At 45.8% G+C, this 20584-nt stretch overlaps 1 protein-coding gene across 2 annotated transcripts in view; it reads right to left on the reverse strand.

The window, feature by feature from the left end:
• The window catches only part of GLB1L2 (galactosidase beta 1 like 2), a 48058-nt gene extending 29049 nt beyond the window's left edge, over window positions 1-19009 (reverse strand). For both annotated transcript variants that reach the window (XM_081799070.1, XM_081799069.1), the window contains exons 1-5: window positions 18880-19009; window positions 5404-5601; window positions 3913-3981; window positions 3263-3358; window positions 1450-1558 (exon numbers count right to left, since the gene is read on the reverse strand). In XM_081799070.1, coding sequence (XP_081655196.1) covers window positions 1450-1558; window positions 3263-3358; window positions 3913-3981; window positions 5404-5601; window positions 18880-18965 — 558 coding nt within the window. In that variant the 5' untranslated portion in view covers window positions 18966-19009. The remainder of the gene's footprint in view (window positions 1-1449; window positions 1559-3262; window positions 3359-3912; window positions 3982-5403; window positions 5602-18879) is intronic.
• Window positions 19010-20584: the final 1575 nt, after the last annotated feature.

Raw genomic sequence — 20584 nt, forward strand, 5'->3', positions numbered from 1 at the left:
TGCTATGGTGAGTGTTGTGAATTGTGTAAGACTGTTGAATCACAGACCTGTGCCTCTGAAACAAAGTATATATTGTATGTTTAAAAAAAAAAAGAAGAAGATAGCAGGAAGGGAAGAATGAAGGGGGGAAATTGGAGGGGGAGACGAACCATAAGAGACTATGGACTCTGAGAAACAAACTGAGGGTTCTAGAGGGGAGGGTGGTCGGGGGATGGGTTAGTCTGGTGATGGGTATTAAAGAGGGCACATACTGCATGGAGCACTGCATGTTATACTCAAACAATGAATCCTGGAACACTATATCAAAAACAAATGATGTAATGTATGGTGATTAACATAACATAATAATAAAAAAAAATCTGGGGGCGCCTGGGTGGCTCAGTTGGTTAAGCGACTGCCTTCGGCTCAGGTCATGATCCTGGAGTCCCAGGATCAAGTCCCGCATCGGGCTCCCTGCTCAGCAGGGAGTCTGCTTCTCTCTCTGACCCTCCCCTTCTCATGCTGTCTCTCTATCTCATTCTCTCTCTCAAATAAATAAATAAAATCTTTAAAAAAAAAAATCTGAAAAAACCTTGAATTTATAATGAATAAATTTTTATATAAATTATGAATATTTTTAACATAGGTATGTTCCATGCAATATTTAAGACATATTTATACTAAAAAACATATTCCTTGTTTATCTGAAATTCAAATTTAACTGAATACCCTGTGTTTTATTTGCCTACCCTACAAATGGTCAAGTAATTCCTTTGATCTATGTGTGCTGTGAACATTCCAAACCACTGACTCAAGAGCAATTTTTATAGAGGTACTAATTTTTTATAAATGTACTAATTTCTCAGCATGACTCTTCTAATTTTTATATAAGCTACTGGATTGATTATTCCTATTCCTGCCTTTTTATTGCTTCCAAATATAACATGCAATGATAAGATACTTTCTCCCCAAAATTCATTTTTATCACCTATGTTTTGAATAAAATGTATACCATACACAGCCCCTTTTTGGTAGGTAGCAAAAGATGTACCATGAAAAGTCATCAACTGTTATAACTACAAAAAGTCCTGCTGTCTTACAGGTAAGGGCCCATCCACTTACGCTCCTCTCCATGTAGGACTGAGCCGGTTAGTACACTATTGGGACACCAGTTGGTGGGTTTTTCAGTTACCAACACACCACATGTGGCAGCTCTGACACTGTCTGGATAAACGTAGGTCCTTGCGCCTGTCTATCCCTTCAGCACTATACCACCTAAGACAACACCGAAATACATCTTTTAAAAGACAACTATTACAAACCCGTCCAATTATAGATCTCAGGCAATGGGGAAGAATGCACTCCTGTGTTGGAAGGAACTGTGAGCCCCTGGTCTGAGAGCTCCCCTAGGACTATTTACTCCCAGTAGGAAGACAGTTGAAGATCAAAGAGGATGCTCCTCGCTTTTACCTGGAGTGGCACCACCCTGGACATCAGGTGATCAAAATAAAGGTCCACTGCTTCGGTGAAGCCCTTGTAAGTTGTTCTCAGCCTCATGCCAGAGTCTTGGAGTAACCAGCTTGAATAAAAGGGGGGTGGGAATTAGTTGCACTGTTTGTGGGTTTGTCCTGGGCAGGATGATGGTGGGGAGAAAAGAAGCAGCTTCAGAGTCCTGGGGGGAGCGGGACCATTCCCACGCCACTACCTCCACTCAGCCAGGAAGGCAGGAGATTGTGCAAACAGATCCAGAGGCAAACTCTGCCACAGCTCCAGCCCCACACTCTGCACTGCTTCCCTATGAAAACACAACCCGCACTGCAAGGGATTTTATTTCCAGCTTTGTGGCTATTGGTCTGGCTGCCAGTCAGAGTGAGAAAAGCTTTTCACTGAACTCAAGCCCAGTGTTGAAGCATTTATTCTAACATCTCATTACAAAGGGGTGAAGCCAAAGGGGTTAAGGAATCACTGGGGCCAGATGTAACCTTCCAGTGTCACCCAGAAAACCAGGCCTGACACAGAGGCCATGAGAGGCTAATCCCACTTCTCCCCACTTCTCTCTAGGCTGACCCGGGGCGCTCATTAGCATCAGCCTCCTCAGCTCTTCAGAGCTCAGCTCAGGGGAGTTGCTGATGAGCAAGAAAAGGTGAATGCTTCCCACAACCCGTCCATTGTGATCATATTCCCCAGGTGTACACAGATCATTCCTTCCAGAGCTGGAGTCAGGAACTTTTCCTTCTCACTTGAAATTCTGAGAAAACACTTATATTTTCTTATAAAGGCTCTGATGCTTCTTGTCCTAATTTGGAAGTCCTGAACAGGGTCAGAAAATTATCAGTTTATGTTAGGTAAAAATGTTTAAGGAGAGAGCAGCTTCCTCTAGATACCTCCACCCTCCATGTCACCTAAAAGGGTCTAGCTTCTCATCAACACTGGGCCTCTGCTTGTTTGGGCCTCCCTGGGGTGTGCCCTAGTGCCAGGACCTGAATGGATAGTGCTGCCCAGGAGGAGGGCTGAGTGCTGGAGCTCCCGCTGCTTCTGAGCTAACACTTAAATCCTGTCCTCCTCCTGGCAGCTCCGGCTGAGCCAGAGGACATCGCTGACACACAGATTTCTAATCCCTAGGTGCAGGGGGAGGGCACTCTGGCTGTGTGCACAGCCTTGTCAAGGGCACAGAGACAGAGAAGTGATCCTAGAGAGGGAAGGAGATGGAGGTAGAGCCTGCTTGGGATCCCTAGGGAAGGGATGGGTCGCGCTGGAGAAGAGAGAGAAAACAAGGCCTGGCCTGGTGGCTGTGCTGTGGGGAGAGGCCATTCCCGAAGGAGACCACAAGGCAAACAGGACCAGCCTTCTCCCCCCTTGGGGCTGCATGGGGTAGGGAGAAAGTGAATCTAACCATCTGGAACACCCTGAGGATGGGAAAGATTATGCCTATTAAAAGAAAGTCTTTTTGCTGAAAATTAACAGCAGTAATGATGAGGACAAGGAATGAATGTGGTACCAGGTGATTACCGTCCAGATTTCTACTCCATAATTCATTAAAGCCTGAGATTTGAAGATAAGACAAAACAAAAACAATAATTTGTTTCTCTTATACTTTATCAAATAAAGTGACATCATTTAAAATGGGCTCCTTTGGGCATCACTTATTCTGAAAAGGAATTTCAGTACAGAATGAAGAATATACTTTAGTAGCAAAATTAAACCTCCATTTGTGATTACCGTTTTGCAGAAGCACAGAGGTCCAACTCAAGCCACAGCTGAAGCCCCTCACAGCCCCACTCACCTGGGCAAGCCCCCGAGGTCAATCTCACTGCAGATGTAGGGGCCTGGACGCAGAATCACCCACAACCCAATCTCCGCAGCCATCAGCACAAAGGCCCTAGGGAGGTCAGTGTCAGCAGCTCTCAAGACACAGAGGGGATGGTGGGGACAAGCCCAGCATCACAAGGTGGTGGAGCTGCCCAGCTCCTCTCCTCCCTCCCTTCACAGGCCCTGGGAGCTGGGTTCACACTTGCTCCCAGCCCAGGACCTTCTGCACAGCCCCACTGGGGGCATAAGGAGGAAGGGCATCAAACAGGGTACGGGGGGGTCCTAACAGTGAACCTGACCCCAACAGCCTTGCTACCATAGAGGGGCAACCCCTGTCCCAGCAGAGGTGGCTGGCCCACACTGCAAAGCAGGGCAGACACTGGGGATTAGGCACCTCTGGGCTGCAGTGAAGAGGTCTGGGCTCAGAGGAGGCAGACCCAGACCCCCAGGAGTAACAGGTTCATGGAGAGCATGTGGGTCCCATGAATAAGGCTCCTGACCCGCCTCTCTCTGGTTCTCAAAGCAGAACCAAGATGGTCCCATGGGGTTCCTGATCAACCCCAAGGGGCCACCTCTCTGCCTCCCCACCACAGGCCAGGCCATAGAAGAAGCAAGAGCACTTACTCCAGGTCCAGGTTCCCAGAGAAGTCAAATTTGCCTCTTTCTGGCTCATGGAGGTTCCATGGAACATAGCTGTAATAGAAGATAATTACAGGAATGAGCTTTCATTTATTCCACTTTGTCTTCTAGATTACCTTCTTTACCCCTAAAACCCACTATGATGGTTGAAGATGTATTTCTTAGATACATGTCTTAATGGTGTCAGGATTGGAACCAAGAACTAAGTGAAGAGACTTAGGGACCTTAGAGTATCCAGGGCTGGTCCCTGGGGAGCTAATACCTCATCTCCTTAGGAGAAGGGAGAGAAGGCCAGTAAGATTTGGGTGAAGCATAAGATGTGACCACAGGTGAGCTTGAGCATGCACTCCCCCACTCCCTCCCTCCCTCCCCATCTCTCCCACTTTTTCTTCATCAGAGAAAAAAAAAAGTAACTTCTTAAGAGAAAAAATTAAAAGTAAGATAAGAAGAAACCTCAGTGGTCAGTCCTATTTTTACTGAAGCAACCAAAATTCTGAAGAATTCTTTCCTTATCTTCTCTTTAGAAGATAAGGAAATAAAATAAATTCTTTAAGGGGCCCAACTCAAGAGGCAGAGGTAACACAGCAGCTCCTCTCCTGGACTCCCACCCACCCTTAGCTTCCAGTGGAGCCCTCTCCAACTGTAAAGAATGTGCACAGGTAAAGGGGGAGGAGGTTTGCTTGCTTCCAATTCAGACTCAGGAGTTCCCTGTTTAAGAAAATACAGATTACCTAGCTTTTATAAGGTAAAATGCTTAGCCTGCAATATTCCCACAAGCTTTAGGAGTCCTGTGATGTGTGAATGTACCCCCAGGACCAGAATTTACATATGCAAATAAATGGATCCTTTTAAGTAATCCTTCTGGAAAATCATACATTTGTTTCATCTATGCTGTGATGGCCCAGAACATTCTTATAATTCTTCTTAGAAATTGTCTTCAAAGCTAGCTCATGAACCACTCAAGAAAATCCACATGCTTGATCTGTAATCATATATTTTTGCCTGAAAACAGCTTTCCCAAGGAAGCTATTTTGAAAAAGATCACATTCATTTGCTGAATAAATTGGGGGCTGGAGTGCTTGTTTAAAAAAAAAAAAAATTGGATAATTTAATCACCTCCTACACCTACACTCACCTCCTTCACTGTATTCCTTTGTACGCCATTGCTCTTCCTATTCCTCTAAAGCTTATACATCCATCCTGTCTTCTCATCCGCACTAATGGAGAGTGCTGTGCAGGTGAGGGAAGGAGGCTGTCGAACCCGGCAGACTTATGCAGAGGGGTGGGCTCCTCCTATATTTTTCCCCACAAAGGTCAGCCTAAAGATTCTCTTCAGGGACAGCTCACGTGCAGGATCTGGCAGGGCTCCCCCCATCCTGACACAATGGAGACCTACAGTCTGGGGTGCCTTGAAGAAGCCCAGGACACAGATGCGACAGATGCCAATGCTTGGTGGTGGGGTGGGCCAGCACTCACGTGGTGAGGGTATTCAAGCCACAAGCTTTCATCTTCAGCAAACGGTCCTTCCAGTATTCCTTGGGCACCCGGAAATAGTGCATGGAGCCCCCGAAGATCCAGAAAGTGGAGTCCTCCAGCATGAAGTATTGGCCGTTGGCCTGCAGCCCTGACTGCCGGTGTCTTAGCCACGCAGGGAGCAGATTATACCAATCCAATCTGCAAAGAGAAAAGGCAGCCGAGAAGCTTGGCTCATCCTCACCAGTAAGCAGGGGTACAGAGTCTTAGGAGAGAGGCTTTTTCTCCTCCTCCACAGGCCCTCTGCGTTTCTAAGAGCTCCTGCTTCTGAGTCCTTCAGAAAAGGTTCCCCACCCTTCGATTTAGCCACACCTTAGAAGGAGTCTTTCTTCAGTACACTCATCTGCATCCCACTGCAGGGGAAGAGCAAGCTAAGGCCATAGTCAGGAACAAGACAAACACAAAGGTCAACATGAAAACTGTGCTAACAGGAGAGAGGACGAGGTGGGGGCACACAGCATGGAAAGGGTATTCTCAGGGGCGTGCGGGGTGCCTAGGGCAGGTTCCTACAATGGCCAGCTTGTCCAGGCCATTTGACTAAGCATCAAAGAAGCAGCTATTTCAAATAGTACCTCTGAGCCACCTCATGGTCATAGCTGCCCAGCCTGAGATGCAAATACCTAGAAGGAGGTATCTGGGTTAGAAACAGCATCTGTTCATTGACCAACATTCCAAGTATTAATTATTATCTAAAGATCAAGTTCAAGAGATAATCCAGCAAAACAGAGAGCCCCACCTGGGAGGGCTGTTGGAAAGTGCTAGTCCCTAAAAAAGTAGGTCTTGGGGAGTCCCCTCAAACTGATCCCCATGACTAGAATTCCTTCCCTCTCTTTCCTCCCCCGTCTCCAAAGACCGTAAGAGAAACCCAGCAAGAGACGCTGGGGGAGCCAAAAAATTTAGGAGTTTGGAGACAGAAAACGGTGAGTAGCTCTGAGGGGAAAGCAAATTTCCGTTGGTGCCTTTTCTGCACCCACTTTTTATTACAGTATTGCCCCTCAGGGCTCTTCTGCATCAGAAAGCTCCCTAAATTGCTGCCTCTCGGTCTTTCCACTCATTTTGTAACACTCGCTAAAACTGTGCCACTGAGAGACATGCTCTGCTTAAGGCCCAAATTGCTCCACGCAATCCATATCGATACACACTGACGGTGGACTGTCGTCTCTTAGAAGAAACAGAGATGCAGGAGCCAAAATTAGGCTAAGAGCTTCAATCTTGATTCTGGATTCAACAGTTCTGTGTCCTTCAAAGGGGCAGCTCCTTCACAGAGCTTTGGCCTCCATGGGGCCCAGGAGTGGAGATCATGGGGGCAGAGGGCACATGCATGTCGCACATCCCATTGCTGACTCTCCTAGTATGCTTATGGGATGAGCCATCCCTTACACTCTCTCTCCATCTCCGCCACAGCCCTGTCCTCCTGCTGCGTCCTTTTCCTACATGCCAACCAGCTTCTCCTCTGCTTACAGTGCCAAGTGCTTCAGCTCGGAACATAAACGTGCATACCCTACACTGTAAAGCAGCCAGAGCCCTGCTATTGGTGGGAAAATTTTTAATGGCATTTAGTGAAAATCCACTGCAGGTGTGCATGCTCCTCAGGAAGCCGGCTCCCATCCTACCAAAGTTCCTCCAAGCCACAGACTTCACGGTCCCTATAAGGCATCCTGACACATACAGTCTTCTCCACCTCCATGCACACTCAGATAATTACAAGTCGGTGTCATGCTGTGCTGTAAGGCAAGCACAAAGATAAGGCCAGGGCTGGCCTCTGGGGCATGTGATCCATGCAGTCCACACAGGGCCCCAAGCTCAGAAGGCTCCCTTGCAACAAGTAGTTAAATAAGCCACAGAGATCTAATCCACAGTATATTGAATATAGACTATATTGTACTATAATTATGTCATGTGATAAATTATTGTTACAGTGGCAATCACATTACGATATATAAATGTATCAGAGCACACACTGTACACATGATTTCAGACACACTATCCCCATCCTGAAATTCTCAATGTTTTTTAGACAAAGGCCCCACATTTTCATTATGCACCGGGCTCCACAAATTAGGTAGTCCTAGCAATGGTAGAGGACAGTAGCTGAAATAGACACACACACACACACACGTAATTGTCAAATGAAGAAATTATCTGTATCATCCAGGTGGAGTCAGAGAAAGCTTCATCCAGAAGATGACATATTCACAGGTTTGAAGGCAGAGAATATAAGAAACCAGAGGGAACTAGGGGCAAAAGCATTAAAAAGTGAAAGCATATCTACTCAGGGAATGGCAAGCAGACAGGTGAAGAGGCTGTGTGAGCACGCACCCCAGCCCGGGGCCCCTCCGCAGCGTGGGCCTGGCGTGGGCACACACCGCTGCCAACCACCTGCTAGTCTACAACTGGTACAGAAACGGAGATAATTTTAGAGCAATGAGGGTCATGTCTGTTGAAGCTCATCATAAAAGACTGGGGCATGTACTTTGTGGATCTCTTCATTTCCTTTTTCTAGTAATGCGTTTTCAATGTCTTTGATAAAGTAACATTGGGGGGAAAAAAACTTTTAAAGAAGAAAAGGAAAATGATTCTGCAGCACCGAGAGATTGAGAAATATTGCTCGAGACCAGAAACAACAGTCTGGCCTCGGGCAGTTGTGATCAGAGCTGGGAGGACAAACATATTGACCAGTTCGGTTTAACAGGCTTAGTAACCAAATGGGATGCAGGACGCGTGAGACCAAAACGGCATGAAATTGCTTCATCAGCAGCCTTCCCAGCACTTGGCTGAAGTCGGCTACACGACTAGAAGGGAGGTTTGGGTTTAGCCACCACAGTGGTTCTCAAAGCTGGCCCCCTATCTGAATCACCTGGGAAGCTTAAAACTAAGGAATGTGCAGGCCCCACCCCTGACCAATTAATGACGGTGGAGATGGACCACAGGGATTGGTAGTTTTTACAAGCTCCTCCACAGATCTGGGTGAGACTGAGCTCCTGGAAGGTGTTACAGGAGGGCTTGGGGGCAAATCAGGGACCCTGATGGCCAGAGATGGGAGGGCAGGAGGCCAAGAAGACAGAAGTGCCACAGACATCACTGACCGCTTGGAAATTTTGTCAACGGCCACTCATGGGCAAAAAAAATTAATTTGACCCCTCCTTCCTACTTCTCACAGCCCCCAGGACCCAGAACTCCTGGTGCTCTGCGGACTGTAGTTGTATTACAGCACAGTTGAAATGGTCATTTGTGGATAACCTGGGGACCTAATTACTGTTTTCTTTCTCTAAAGAGAAAAGTTCCATGTTCTAAGTGACTCAGAAAGGATATTTCAGAATATAGTTCTAGGGGCACCTGAGTGGCTCAGTCGGTTAGGCCCTGGGATCAAGATCTCAGGGTCATGAGTTCAAGCCCCGTGTTGGGCTCCACACTGGGCATGGCACCTACTTAAAAAATAGTAATAATACAGTTCTTCCAAAGGACCATCTATATGGGGAAGCAAAAACAAAAACAGTATCTGTAAGAGGAGGATCTGGACATGAATCCCGGCCCCACCCTTGTAGCACGGCCACCTTGGGTCAGTGACCCTAGCTCTGTGGGCATGAGTTTCTTCCTCTGTGAAATGGGGTGCATGCCTGTCCTAACTGCTGTGAAGGTCAGATATTAACGGAATACTCTGTAATGTGCTATAAAAGAATTTTGTCACTATTTGAAATAAGTTTATTTTTGCATGTTTTGCATATTAGAAAGAACAACCTCAGTGGGGTTTTTTTATGTCCTTAATATGGAATCATCCCAATTTTTCCATTCTTAACCATTTAATTTATTGTCTAATCATATTTTATATGCAAGATTTTGTGCCATCTTATTACAATTTCTTAAAATTTTGCAGTGAAAGGTCTATCCACCAGGATGCTGTCAAACCAATCCAGCAAACCCCAGGTGTGGGCAAAAGCCACCCTGCCTCCTGTCTTTGTGCAGCCAGCAAGCTATGGATGTCTTCCACATTTTTAAGTGGTTGGAAAGAAACCCAAAAAACAAGATTTGGGGGCACAAAAAATTATATCAACTTCACATTTCACATTTCAATGTCCATAAATGGTTTTACTGACACCCCTCCATGCCCACTCCTTTCAGTCCTGACTGTGGCTACTTTGGGGCACAGTGACGTTGCTGGGATAGACACTGCAAAGCTGAACACATTTACTATGTGGCCCTTTACAGGAAACTTTGCCAACCCTGCCCTAAAGGATGAGGCCTGGGATACTCAAAGGAGGCTTCAGGCCCCCATGACCACTGTCGGGGCCTCCTAGCCACCTCCTTGGTCTGGCTCTTCTCACTACCCCCCCCACCTCCCACCCCCACTCTTTCCTTTGGCCACAGGCTCCTGGTATTCCAGCTGTGTCTGAAGTCTCTCATACTGCAGGCACAGGAGAGTTTGGTCTCCCTTAGTTTTCACCATATCTGCTCCAAAGAACACATTCTGCCTTCTTGCCTCATGGACTCACTAGGCTTTACATACTCTCCCCACCTGACACCCCCAGGCATTCCCTCAGGTGCCCCACCCTCCAGGCTAGCCCCAGGCTAGAATGAGGAAGAACTGATGGACAGATTCTCTTCTTAAACACAGGGGTATACTGACAGTCCAGTGGTAAAAATACACACATGCACACACACAATCTCATTATTTTTAAAGACAGTGAAAATACAATTTAGCAATCACTCCACTGGGCAGCACTCCTTATTCACTGGCCAGAACTTCAAAACAACAATCTCCAACTCACCAAGCTCATATCACGGACCTTAGCTTTTGTTTAAGGTGTCTCCCAAATGCTGTGAGAGCCTCCCTCTCCGCACCCACTCAGTGAAGAGGTGTAGACACGGTTGGAAGCGCACTCTGCGACCCCTTGTTCCAACATACTCCCTGCTAGTAACACACTCTCCCTAATCTGTCCCCTAGCAGGTACCTAGTCATTAGGAAACCTCCTTCTGGGTTTATGTCTCCAGCTGTGGTCTGCACCTGCAAAGTATCTTCATCTGGAGTTTGCTACAAATGCAGAAACTCGGGCCTTAACTGAGACCTGAATCAGAATCTGCATTTCAACCAGAACCCAAGGTAAAGTTTGAGAAGCACTAATCTGTATCTTGTCCTTTGATATATGTATATATAATCTCTTCCTGGATAGAGCTTCTATTTGCTACTGTCTTTATGTGCTCTTATTTTCTAGATTTTTTAAAAAATATTTCCTCTCAGTGCTTATTAAGAAGCATGAAGCTAACACTGCACACAACAAAAGTTAGCCCATATCAAATTCTAAATTCTGGAGAATTCAACTGTTTTCTTTCTGAAAATCTTCTGGTAGGTTACTGAGTTTTTAATGTATTAATGAAAAGGATGAATTCACTGAGAAAATGGGGATGATAAATGTGGGGTTTCTCCAAGGAATTCACTGTGAGAAAATGAGATAATTACACATTAGAGCTTCATAAATGAGAAAGCACCATGCAAATAGTTGTTAATACTGATAACAGTCATTAGTACTAGTGATCATAAATTAATAATAACCCCATGCTTCCTCAGTAATTAACTCAGTAATAACAAAATAAAGAAAGTGGAAACTAGGTGGTTACACCAGGTCAGAGAGACTTTCCTTCTAAATTAGGAGCTGTGATAACCAAATCCTTAGGAAACCCTCGTTTCTGTTGCTTTTCCCAGTGAGCAAGCAATTCATGTTGAAATTTTTTTTTCTTTAGATTGTAGAAAGCTTTAATTGGAAAGCTTTTATTTATTTATTTAGATTGTGGAAAGCTTTTTTTTTTTTTTTTTTAAGTAATGTCCGCCCAATGTGAGACTCGAACTCAAAACCCCGAGATCAAGAGTCGCATGTTCCACCAGCCAGCGAGGCGCCCCTTGTTGAAACATTTTTTGTTGAGACCAGGGCATCTGCCTTCTTTCTGGCTGGAGCATATATTACTTTTTCCTGGAAATTTTGTTGCCTTTGTATCTTTGCTTCATTGTAGGCTAAGTAAATTTTCAGTCTGAGAATAAACTGAAGAGCAGGCCTTGGTCACTGACCTCAGGTTTGCTCTGCTCAGAGCCACACTCTGTCCACAGTCCACAGTGAGGTTCCTGGAAGAAGGCACATGTGTCACGACTTCTGACAGGGCCTCACACCATGTAACAAGACCTCTGTATTCTGGTCACTACCATCCTTTTTGGCAGGTGATATTAGGTTGTGCAAGCCAGAGACACAACAACAGGTGACAGCAGAAACCATAGGCAGAGGACTTGGGGCCTGAGCTCCCTATGGTCAGGAGTTGCCATCAGGCAGTGACTGGGAGGATGCTGAGGGTAGAGGAACGAATCCTTCTTATACTTTATCACTGTCGTGGATCATGATGACAAAGGACACAGTGCAGGCTCCACACAGGCCGGATGTCACTGGACATGGTCAAAAGTGCTGGGTTAGTATGCCTGAATATGGAAAAAAGGCAGATGAGCTGGTGACAAGCTTACAACCTCTTTCATGTGAAATGGGCTCCTGAATTGATTCTCAGCTCTCAGAGACGGTCTTCCAGGTGCGGTGGGAGAAGAGCCAGATCCAGTCACTTACTTGAACGATCTCCTTGAACAGAGTGTGCTAAAGATCAAGGCAGGTCTGAAATGACTCTTGCCATGCCAGAAGTCATCCCTGTGTCACCTGTAAATCCTGCAAATATTGATCAGTAATGGGGGCCATAGCAGGACTGGGAGGCTTCACTTGGAGTCACAGCCATCTCCTTCAGCCTTCTGTCATACCACACAATCTGACCAGATTCAGACAAGGTAGTATCCACCCAACCAGATGGGGCAGAGAGAGCATCATCAACTTCTGAGGCATATTGGCCCCCAGCAGAGACCAGGCAATGCCCATGCAATTTTAGGCTGGCCAAGGGTGTGGACAAGCTCAGTACATAAGGTAGGAATCTGCAGAAATAGTCCTCCAATTCACAGAGCATAAGTCTTCGCTGATCCTAGGGATTGCTTATTTTGTCACTATACATAATGTATACTTGAGAGATAACTTACAAATCCAATTTCCAGGTGCACTGTGATCCTACTAGGGCTACCCTAAGCAGAGGTTCACCTGCATCTGAGTCCACTGCATCATATTAAAGACCAAGAAAACACTCACCTCTTCATTCATTCAAGTGGTCATGCCCAGAGACAATTACTTAGATGGCAGTTATGTTAAACTGCCCAAAAGACACCATCATGCATAGAAATCTCCTTACTTGGATCTAAAATACAAATTTCTAGTCATCACTCCAAGATTCTGATATGGTTACAGGTTCCCATGAGGTCCCACTGCCTTGGGCATTCCATTCCCTTCAACTGCCCACTTGAGGATATTTCGGCCTTACCAGTCTTTAGCTGTACACTCCTCCCTCAGCAGGGGAGCTTGAGGGCCTAAGGAAGGCGCTGCCCACTCTGCGGCCCAGGCCAGTGCCCTTAATGCCTCTAATCCAGAATAACGGCTCTTGGATCAATCCTGGAACCCCAAGGACTTCAGCCCCAGCAAAATGGAACTCTGTCTTTGTAGCTGATCCAGCTTCCTGAGTGTGATCCTTGGCCTGGGCCCAATGCTTTAGGCTCCTGCTTTGCTGGAACAGCATTAAATATTTCCAAAGGGCTTGAACCTTCCATTCCAAAAGCTGGTATACTCATTTTGCAGAGATGCGAGGTCATTTTGCAGCATTTTGCAGGTCAACGGCACTACTGCAACCTTAGTACCTCTGTCCTTCCCTCTGAAAAGGCTTCTTGGTAAGCCAGGAAATGGCCTAGCACCCAGGCTCCAGCAAGTCAGGCCAAGTGGCTGTCTATATGATCCAGGGACATGCTGCTGGTTCAGAGGGCAACGTCTACCAAATACTGCAGGAAGTTTAATGAACACTTATTAGACCAGAACCTTGAGACCCATTGGTGAAGCAACAAAACTGCTCAACTACATATTAACAATAGTAATCAACCACATATTAATAATAAAAAGTATCCTGATGTTATATGACAGAAATTTTTCATTTGGGAGAAAATTTCCATTACGGCATCATAAATAAAAAAGGGTTATATCCCAACCTAGAAAGGGGTGAAAATTCTGTTAGATAACCTAAAAGACTCTATTGATAGCAAGACTCTGCTCTTAGACTATGGACTCTGAGAAACAAACTGACGGTTCTAGAGGGGAGGGTGGTGGGGGGATGGGCTGGTGATGGGTATTGAGGAGGGCACATTCTGCATGGAGCACTGGGTGTTATACGCAAAAAAATGAACCATGGAACACTACATCAAAAACTAATGATGTAATGTATGGTGATTAACGTAACATAAAAAAAAGACTCTGCTCTTAGAGATGCTTGTGGAATCAGAATAGAATGATTTGTGAAACAGGGGAAACATAAATATGTGCAATATTTTTTAAAATCCACCACATGAGGCTTATGTACATAGATATGTAAGAGATGGACTAGTTCTTAAAGATACAAAGAACCTATACACATGAAGAATAAACAGAATTTCCCCTTCAGACTATAGAGCTCAGGATCTCCCTCACATTGATCCAACAGAAATAGAATGTGCTATTTTACTTATTTTAACTTATTTTTACTTACTTATTTTAAATGTCTATCAGGATTAGGGGCACCTGGGTGGCCCAGTCGGTTAAGTGTCTGCCTTCAGCTCAGGTCATGATCCAGGGTCCTGGGATCAAGCCCTGCATTGGGCTTCCTGCTTAGCGAGGAGTCTGCTTCGCCCTCTGTCCTTCCCCCCTCACTCGTGGGCTCTAGCTATCTCTCTCTCTCCAATAAATAAATAAAAATCTTAAAAAAAAAAAAGTCTACCAGGATTTAAAATGAATACCTCATATGGTCAGCAATGCTAGGGACAGAAATATACCCAACAGATATTCATTGCAATTTGGGGGTTTTTTTGTTGTTGTTTTTACTTTATAGTATTTTAATTCCAGTGTAGTTAACATACATTGCAACTTTGCAGTAGCTAAAAAATTGCAAACAATCGATGCCCATCAATAGGGAACTGTTTGAATAAATTATACCCCTAACGGACAAATAGGGTAATACATATAGCTGCCTTCTTATATGCACAGAATATCCCTGGGAGAAATCATTATTAGTAATCACCTCTAGTGGGGCGGAGAGGGGTGCCTAAGGGCCAGGAGTGGGGGCTTTATTCTCCTCCTTATATTATTTGAATATTTAATCCTTTACATAGATTACTTACTCGCAAAATAAACTTTGCAGGAAAACATGTTTTTGAAAGGAAAAATGCCACTATCTGTCTTGCTGAGTGTGTGACTATGAAAGCAGCATCACCAACTAAGAGTCTCTACCTAGTAGACCCCCGTCAAGAGTTATTTGCTTCATTACCATTAGCCTCTAAAAATACCCTTGCCCTTCTTTCCCAGGAGAAGTCTCACACAATGGGAACTCTTTTTCAACATGGCCTTTAATTTCCAGAGCAAAAGACTTAAGCAACAAATAAAACTGAGTGGGGAGGAAGCAGCAAATGTCCCTATACCAGAAGAACTGTGCTGGATGATGGGGGAGGGACCAGGGAGATGGGGGCTGGCCTCCAGAGTCTTTTTCAGGTGCTAAATGCTCTGAAAAGACCTCTCTAAACTCCAGCATCTCCTGAATCTTCATTAGAAGAGCATTCAAGGTGATATAATGGAACTCTGAGTCATTTCATCAAAGATTAAGTGCTTTTATTTCACTTGCTACTTCCTTGACCCAAGGTACAGAGAACTCTTTGGCCAACCTTCTGATACTTCTGCTGCCAAGGCTGTGCAGCTTTTTCCCTGAATCTCCTGGGTATCCCAGTCCCTTTAATCACAAATACAGTAATAATGTCCATGCTCTTGCTCTAAGACACTCTGGTCCCCTTCAGTTGGCTAGTATGGCAGTGAAAGAATCCCAATGCCAACTCTATCTTCCCAGAACAGGGTGGTTCAGACATCCTACCTCTCTCTCTCTCTTTCTCTCTCTCTCTGACTGAGCCACTGCCCAGGTAGCCATGTTTCTCCACTTGTATCAGATAAATGACTACCTGCTGAAAGAGACACTTCCCAGATGCTGAAAACTTCACTATTAGAAGATGAAAGGAACAGTGTTCAAAGAGTTCCAACATTCCAGGGAATATGACTCAGGCTTCAGAGGGTAGAGTCCTAGAACAGGCAAAGCTCATAAAATCAATGACCGCCCAGAAGCCCAGGAAAGGAGGCACAATTTGCCCACACATCCTTGGAAGGCAGGACTGGCCATGATTTGGATCAAAGGTGACCAGGTCATGTTGCTAAGTCATCCACCTTCTCTAAAAAGAAGATTTTGATAGGCTCCTCTTCTTTCCTTCAGGAAGAGTTTGGGGTCTAGAATCCAGATAATGCCACTGTAGGAGCACTGAGTGAGGTAGAGCTGGGCAAACAGATGAACTTGCCTTTAAGAAGGCATGATGCAGGGTACCTACCTGGCCAATTTCCTCTCCTGACTTTTGCCAGCTAATATATCAGGTATAAGAGATGCAGAGTTCATTGTATTATTGCTCAGTGATGTATTTATATTAAGGAAAAGAGTCATGAGTGGGAACCATGCCTTGATCATATCAAGCAGGCATTCTTGCGTCCATGGAGTGGGAGGAGGAAAGACAAGGAAAGGCAACTAACTCAGACATGGTTCCCACTGATATGCATCAAAGATTTCCAAATATACTGAGTGAAAGAAGCCAAATCAAAACAGAGTGCATACTTTAGGACTACATTTCCATAAAACTCTAGAAAATGCAAACTAATATATGGTGGCAGAAAGCAACAGATCAGTGTCCTTAGGAGTGGGGGAGCAGAGAAGGGCAGGAGAGAGAGATGCACAAGGGCACAAGGAAATTTCTGGGCTGATGGATATTTTCACTCTCTTAATTGTGGTGGTATTTTCACAGATGGATATGTGCACCAACACTTATCAAACTGTACAAGCTAAACATGTACAGCTTATTGCATGAAAATTATACTGCAATAAAGGTAAATTTCAGAACATCATTCAAGCTAAAAAATATCAAAGGTTGAAATCATCCTCAAAAGTCATCTTGGTCCTCCGATTTCTTGGATGTGATATAGTCAAACAGCTATGAAACCCAGCCCAAGGTAAAGTTCATGGGAAAAAACAAAAGCTGGAGCCCAGCAGACACCCGCTACCCAAATACCTGCCTTCTGAGGTACAGGAAAAGGCTGATCCTGACAGCTCAGTTCCACAAAGCTGCCAGCTGAGTAGCCAATTCCCATGTGACCTATATTCCACTGGCCATATCCACATTACCAGCAACAGCTGGGAGGGGTCCCCACCTCCCACTCAGTTAATGATCCAGTCAAAGCTAGAGCAAGGCAAAAAGAGGAAGCAACAAAGAGTGTATTCTCCTCTGCCTTCCAGAGGTAATCCTTGGTGTCCAGCCCATGGCAAAAAGCCCAATACCATGAGGGTAATAAAATTAAAAAGATGCCCAAAAGACATATTCTGAAGGACCCTAAAAGATGGCCCTGAATTTGGGTCAGAGCTTCTCTGGCCTCTGTCTTACCTGCTGAGAAAGGAGGGATATCAGGAATAACAATGACTTTACTAAGCATTTCAAATTATTTCCTCAGGCTTGAGTTGTAGCTATTCCCAGGTACCTCCATCAGCCCCTGACTGACTCCTGCTATGGCCACTCCAACCCAGGTAGGGACATGGTTAACTCACCTATGAGAAGCTCAGGCTTCTTCACCGCCAGTCAGCTACCTGACACCTCATCTTCTTTCCTGCCAGACACCAACAAACACCCAGCCTCCTTCCCACACCTTTTCCTGTGGACTATTAGGGTGCACTACCTGGCCCAACTCAAGCCCCTCAGAGCTGCCCCTCAATGCCCCTGCATGGATTGCCATATCCTTGACCTCCAACAATGGGCAAACCACATGCTACTTGCACACCTCTGGCCTTTCTCTCTGGGGTGTGGGCTCCTTGATACCCTGCTGCATGCTGGAGGCTCCTGTTGCCTCTGCTTTGAGTAATCCTTCTGGGCTTTGCATCAGCCTTGCGTCAGGAGGAAGGCTGAGCATCCTACAAGAGCCAGGATCAGCCTTCAGAGAGGAATGGATTAGAGATCACTGACAAGATGGAAAAAAGTCTTGGGAACAACTCGGAAAACAAAATGCCTCTTAAGTTTTCTGGGCCCCAGAGTGAGAAGAGCACCATTTCTTTCTCTCAAACAATATTATGACATCCTCACCAACTCCAAAGCCAAGAAGATGTAAAACAAAGACACATGTCTTAAAAAGGTGGAAATAGTTTCTGAATGTGTTCTGTGGCAGCAAAAACATTCAAATATTCATCTCCATCAAAAACTTCCCAATCTCCCAGAGGAGAGTCAGAGAAACTAACAAAGGGGATTGGAATAAGCAAAAGATAAAGCTGAAGGGGTGGTGTGTCTGCCCCCACATCACCTGCTTCAAACTTAACTTTCAGTGCCAAAGCATTTGATACTGCTGGTCTGCTTTCCCAGCAACACTGGAGGTTTTGAATATGGAAAGTGCCAGCCATCGATCTGAAAGACATGGTCAGGACTGTAGAATCCTATAAATAGATAACAGTTTACAAAAGTTCTGGGCTAGGGCACCCACACAGGCTGTGGGTAGGTCCTTCTACCACTAAACACAACCACCTGTCAAACATAACACTTTGTAAAAGGGGGTTGGGAAGGAGTGAGCTGATGACTGACCAACGTGGGGAAGTGGAGAGAGAAGACATCAATCCTCAAGTGGGGCTAGTAAATCCAGGGTTGAGGATCTTGATGGACCCAAAGGACAGCGATCTCATGACTGCGCTGGGCAGGTGAGATCGACCATAGCTGTGAGCCCTGGAGCTCTGGCTTCTGATGAATAGAGAAGCCTCCCAGCAGGCTTGGTAGGAAATGTGGGGACCCGGGAGAACAGGAGAAGCGGGCTCCCCAAGGAGGACTAGGGGCGGAGCAGTGATCGGGGGACATCTGAAAGAGACCTGATGGCTAGCTCTGCTGGCCTTCCCAGAGAGCTGGGAGTATCCACGAAGAAAGCAGAGCCCGGGCATCACAAGCTTCGAGAAAGTGGGGAAGCTCGACACAGACGCTAGGGATTGAGAGAACAGCACCTAGTGTCACCCGGAAGCCTGGATCTCGAGGCAAGAAGCAGAGTGCCTAGTGGTGGAGAGGGACGCCAGACCCAACAAAGAAGAGGCCGGATACCCATTCCCGGTGGGGAATCGCGATTCGCGGGACGCGGACTCCCGGGACTGCCTCCCTCAGGTGAGAGGGGAGACGCAAACTGCGGGTGTGGAAGGTTGAGGTGTCTGGAGTCCGGCAGGTGCCGGGCGGGGATCTCTCACCTGCAGAGCACCAGGAAACTCAAGATCACCAGCAGCAGGAGTCCGAGTGTGCGGCCCGGCTTTCGCCCGATGCTCCACTTGCCCATCGCGCGATCGCGCAGCGCGCAGGGACCGCAGCTCGCACTGTAGCCGGGACTCAGCCGCGCGCGGGAGGCTCGGGACGGGGGGGGCGGGGCCGCACTCTGGTCGCCCGGGCGACCGGACCGCGTCCCGCCCGGCCCGCAGGCGCTCATTGGCTGAGGCCTTCCGCCCCGCCCCATTCGTCCCCGCCTAGCGTAGGCGGGGGCGGAGCCTGCAACGGAGGCGGGGCGGGCTGCCTCCCGGAGCAGTTTCCAGATCCTGGAAGGTTCCCGGGAGGCTCTGGGGGTCTCCCCCGCCCACCTGCCCTTAGTCTCAGGGAGGCGCTGGCTGTTTCTATTTTACTTCACGAGATATGCAAACAGGTGCAGAAATACTGGGCCAGTGTTGCCCAGTCCTTGCGCATCGTAGAGCACACCCCCCACCTCGCTACATTAGCAAGCATGTATTAAAGGCGCCTGCAAAGCCAACACGATGTTTTAAAACAATTCAGATTTTGAAGAAAAAAAAATTTGAAGTAGTGAAGTATCATATGAAAAGTCAGAACATTGTAGAATTTCCTTTAGACGTATTTTATGACTTAGTGTAGCATGAGGGGTGGTGAGGTGGCCAAGAAGGAGCACCAAAATATTTCTTGCCTTTAGTTTCTTATTCTGGTCCTGACTCCCAGCACTTTCAATTTTTTATCTTTAAAAAAAGTCCAGATAAAACCCTCAAATTTTATGCAAGGATGAATACAATTCTTACGGGTACAGAATTATGTCACAAAGGATACTGTGTAATATTTGGGCAAACTTATGCTTTCTAAAAATCATATACCCAATTCATCCCAAGAACAAAATTCAGGTTTTACTGCAAAAAATCTGAAACATTTTCTAGGAAGGCTAATGTTTTTTCAGAGCATCCGAGTTTCTAGAAAATATCCCCTGTTGCATGTTTCAAAACCACTTCCTACACTTGTACATAGTTTTGAACTTGTAAAGCTGATAGGAACAAAATGAGATTTTACTTCTCAGAACAAAGACATGCAGAGTTTGGTGTGAAGGGTCCTTTGACTAGCATTAGGCAAATATTTAGTATGGAGCAGAAGTTAAACCAAGGAGAGGAAAAAACAACCAAACAAGTTGGGGGGGGGGGGTGGGCGGATAGCAGGGCCAGAAACAATCCTGGAGACATTTAGAGAGAGAAGTATCTCCTCTTTCACACTCTACAAAATCAGTACCTTTTCCCCATTTTTTTTTTTTTTTGGTAATTAGGCAGCCATTTATTTTTTTTAATAATTATTTTATTTTATTATGTATGTTAATCACCATACATTACATCATTAGTTTTTGATGTAGTGTTCCATGATTTATTGTTTGCATATAACACCCAGTGCTCCATTCAATACATACCCTCTTTAATAGCCATCACCAGGCTAACCCATCCCCCCACCTCCCTCCCCTCTAGAATCCTCAGGTTGTTTCTCAGAGTCCATAGTCTCTCATGGTTCATCTCCCCCTCCAATTTCCCCCCCTTCATTTTTCCCTTCCTACTATCTTCTTCTTCTTTTTAACATATAATGTATACTTTGTTTCAGAGGTACAGGTCTGTGATTCAACAGTCTTACACAATTCACAGCGCTCAC

The sequence above is a fragment of the Leptonychotes weddellii genome, chromosome 11 (genome assembly GCF_054177405.1).
Source record: "Leptonychotes weddellii isolate Sample4059 chromosome 11, ASM5417740v2, whole genome shotgun sequence".
Taxonomy (NCBI): domain Eukaryota; kingdom Metazoa; phylum Chordata; class Mammalia; order Carnivora; family Phocidae; genus Leptonychotes; species Leptonychotes weddellii.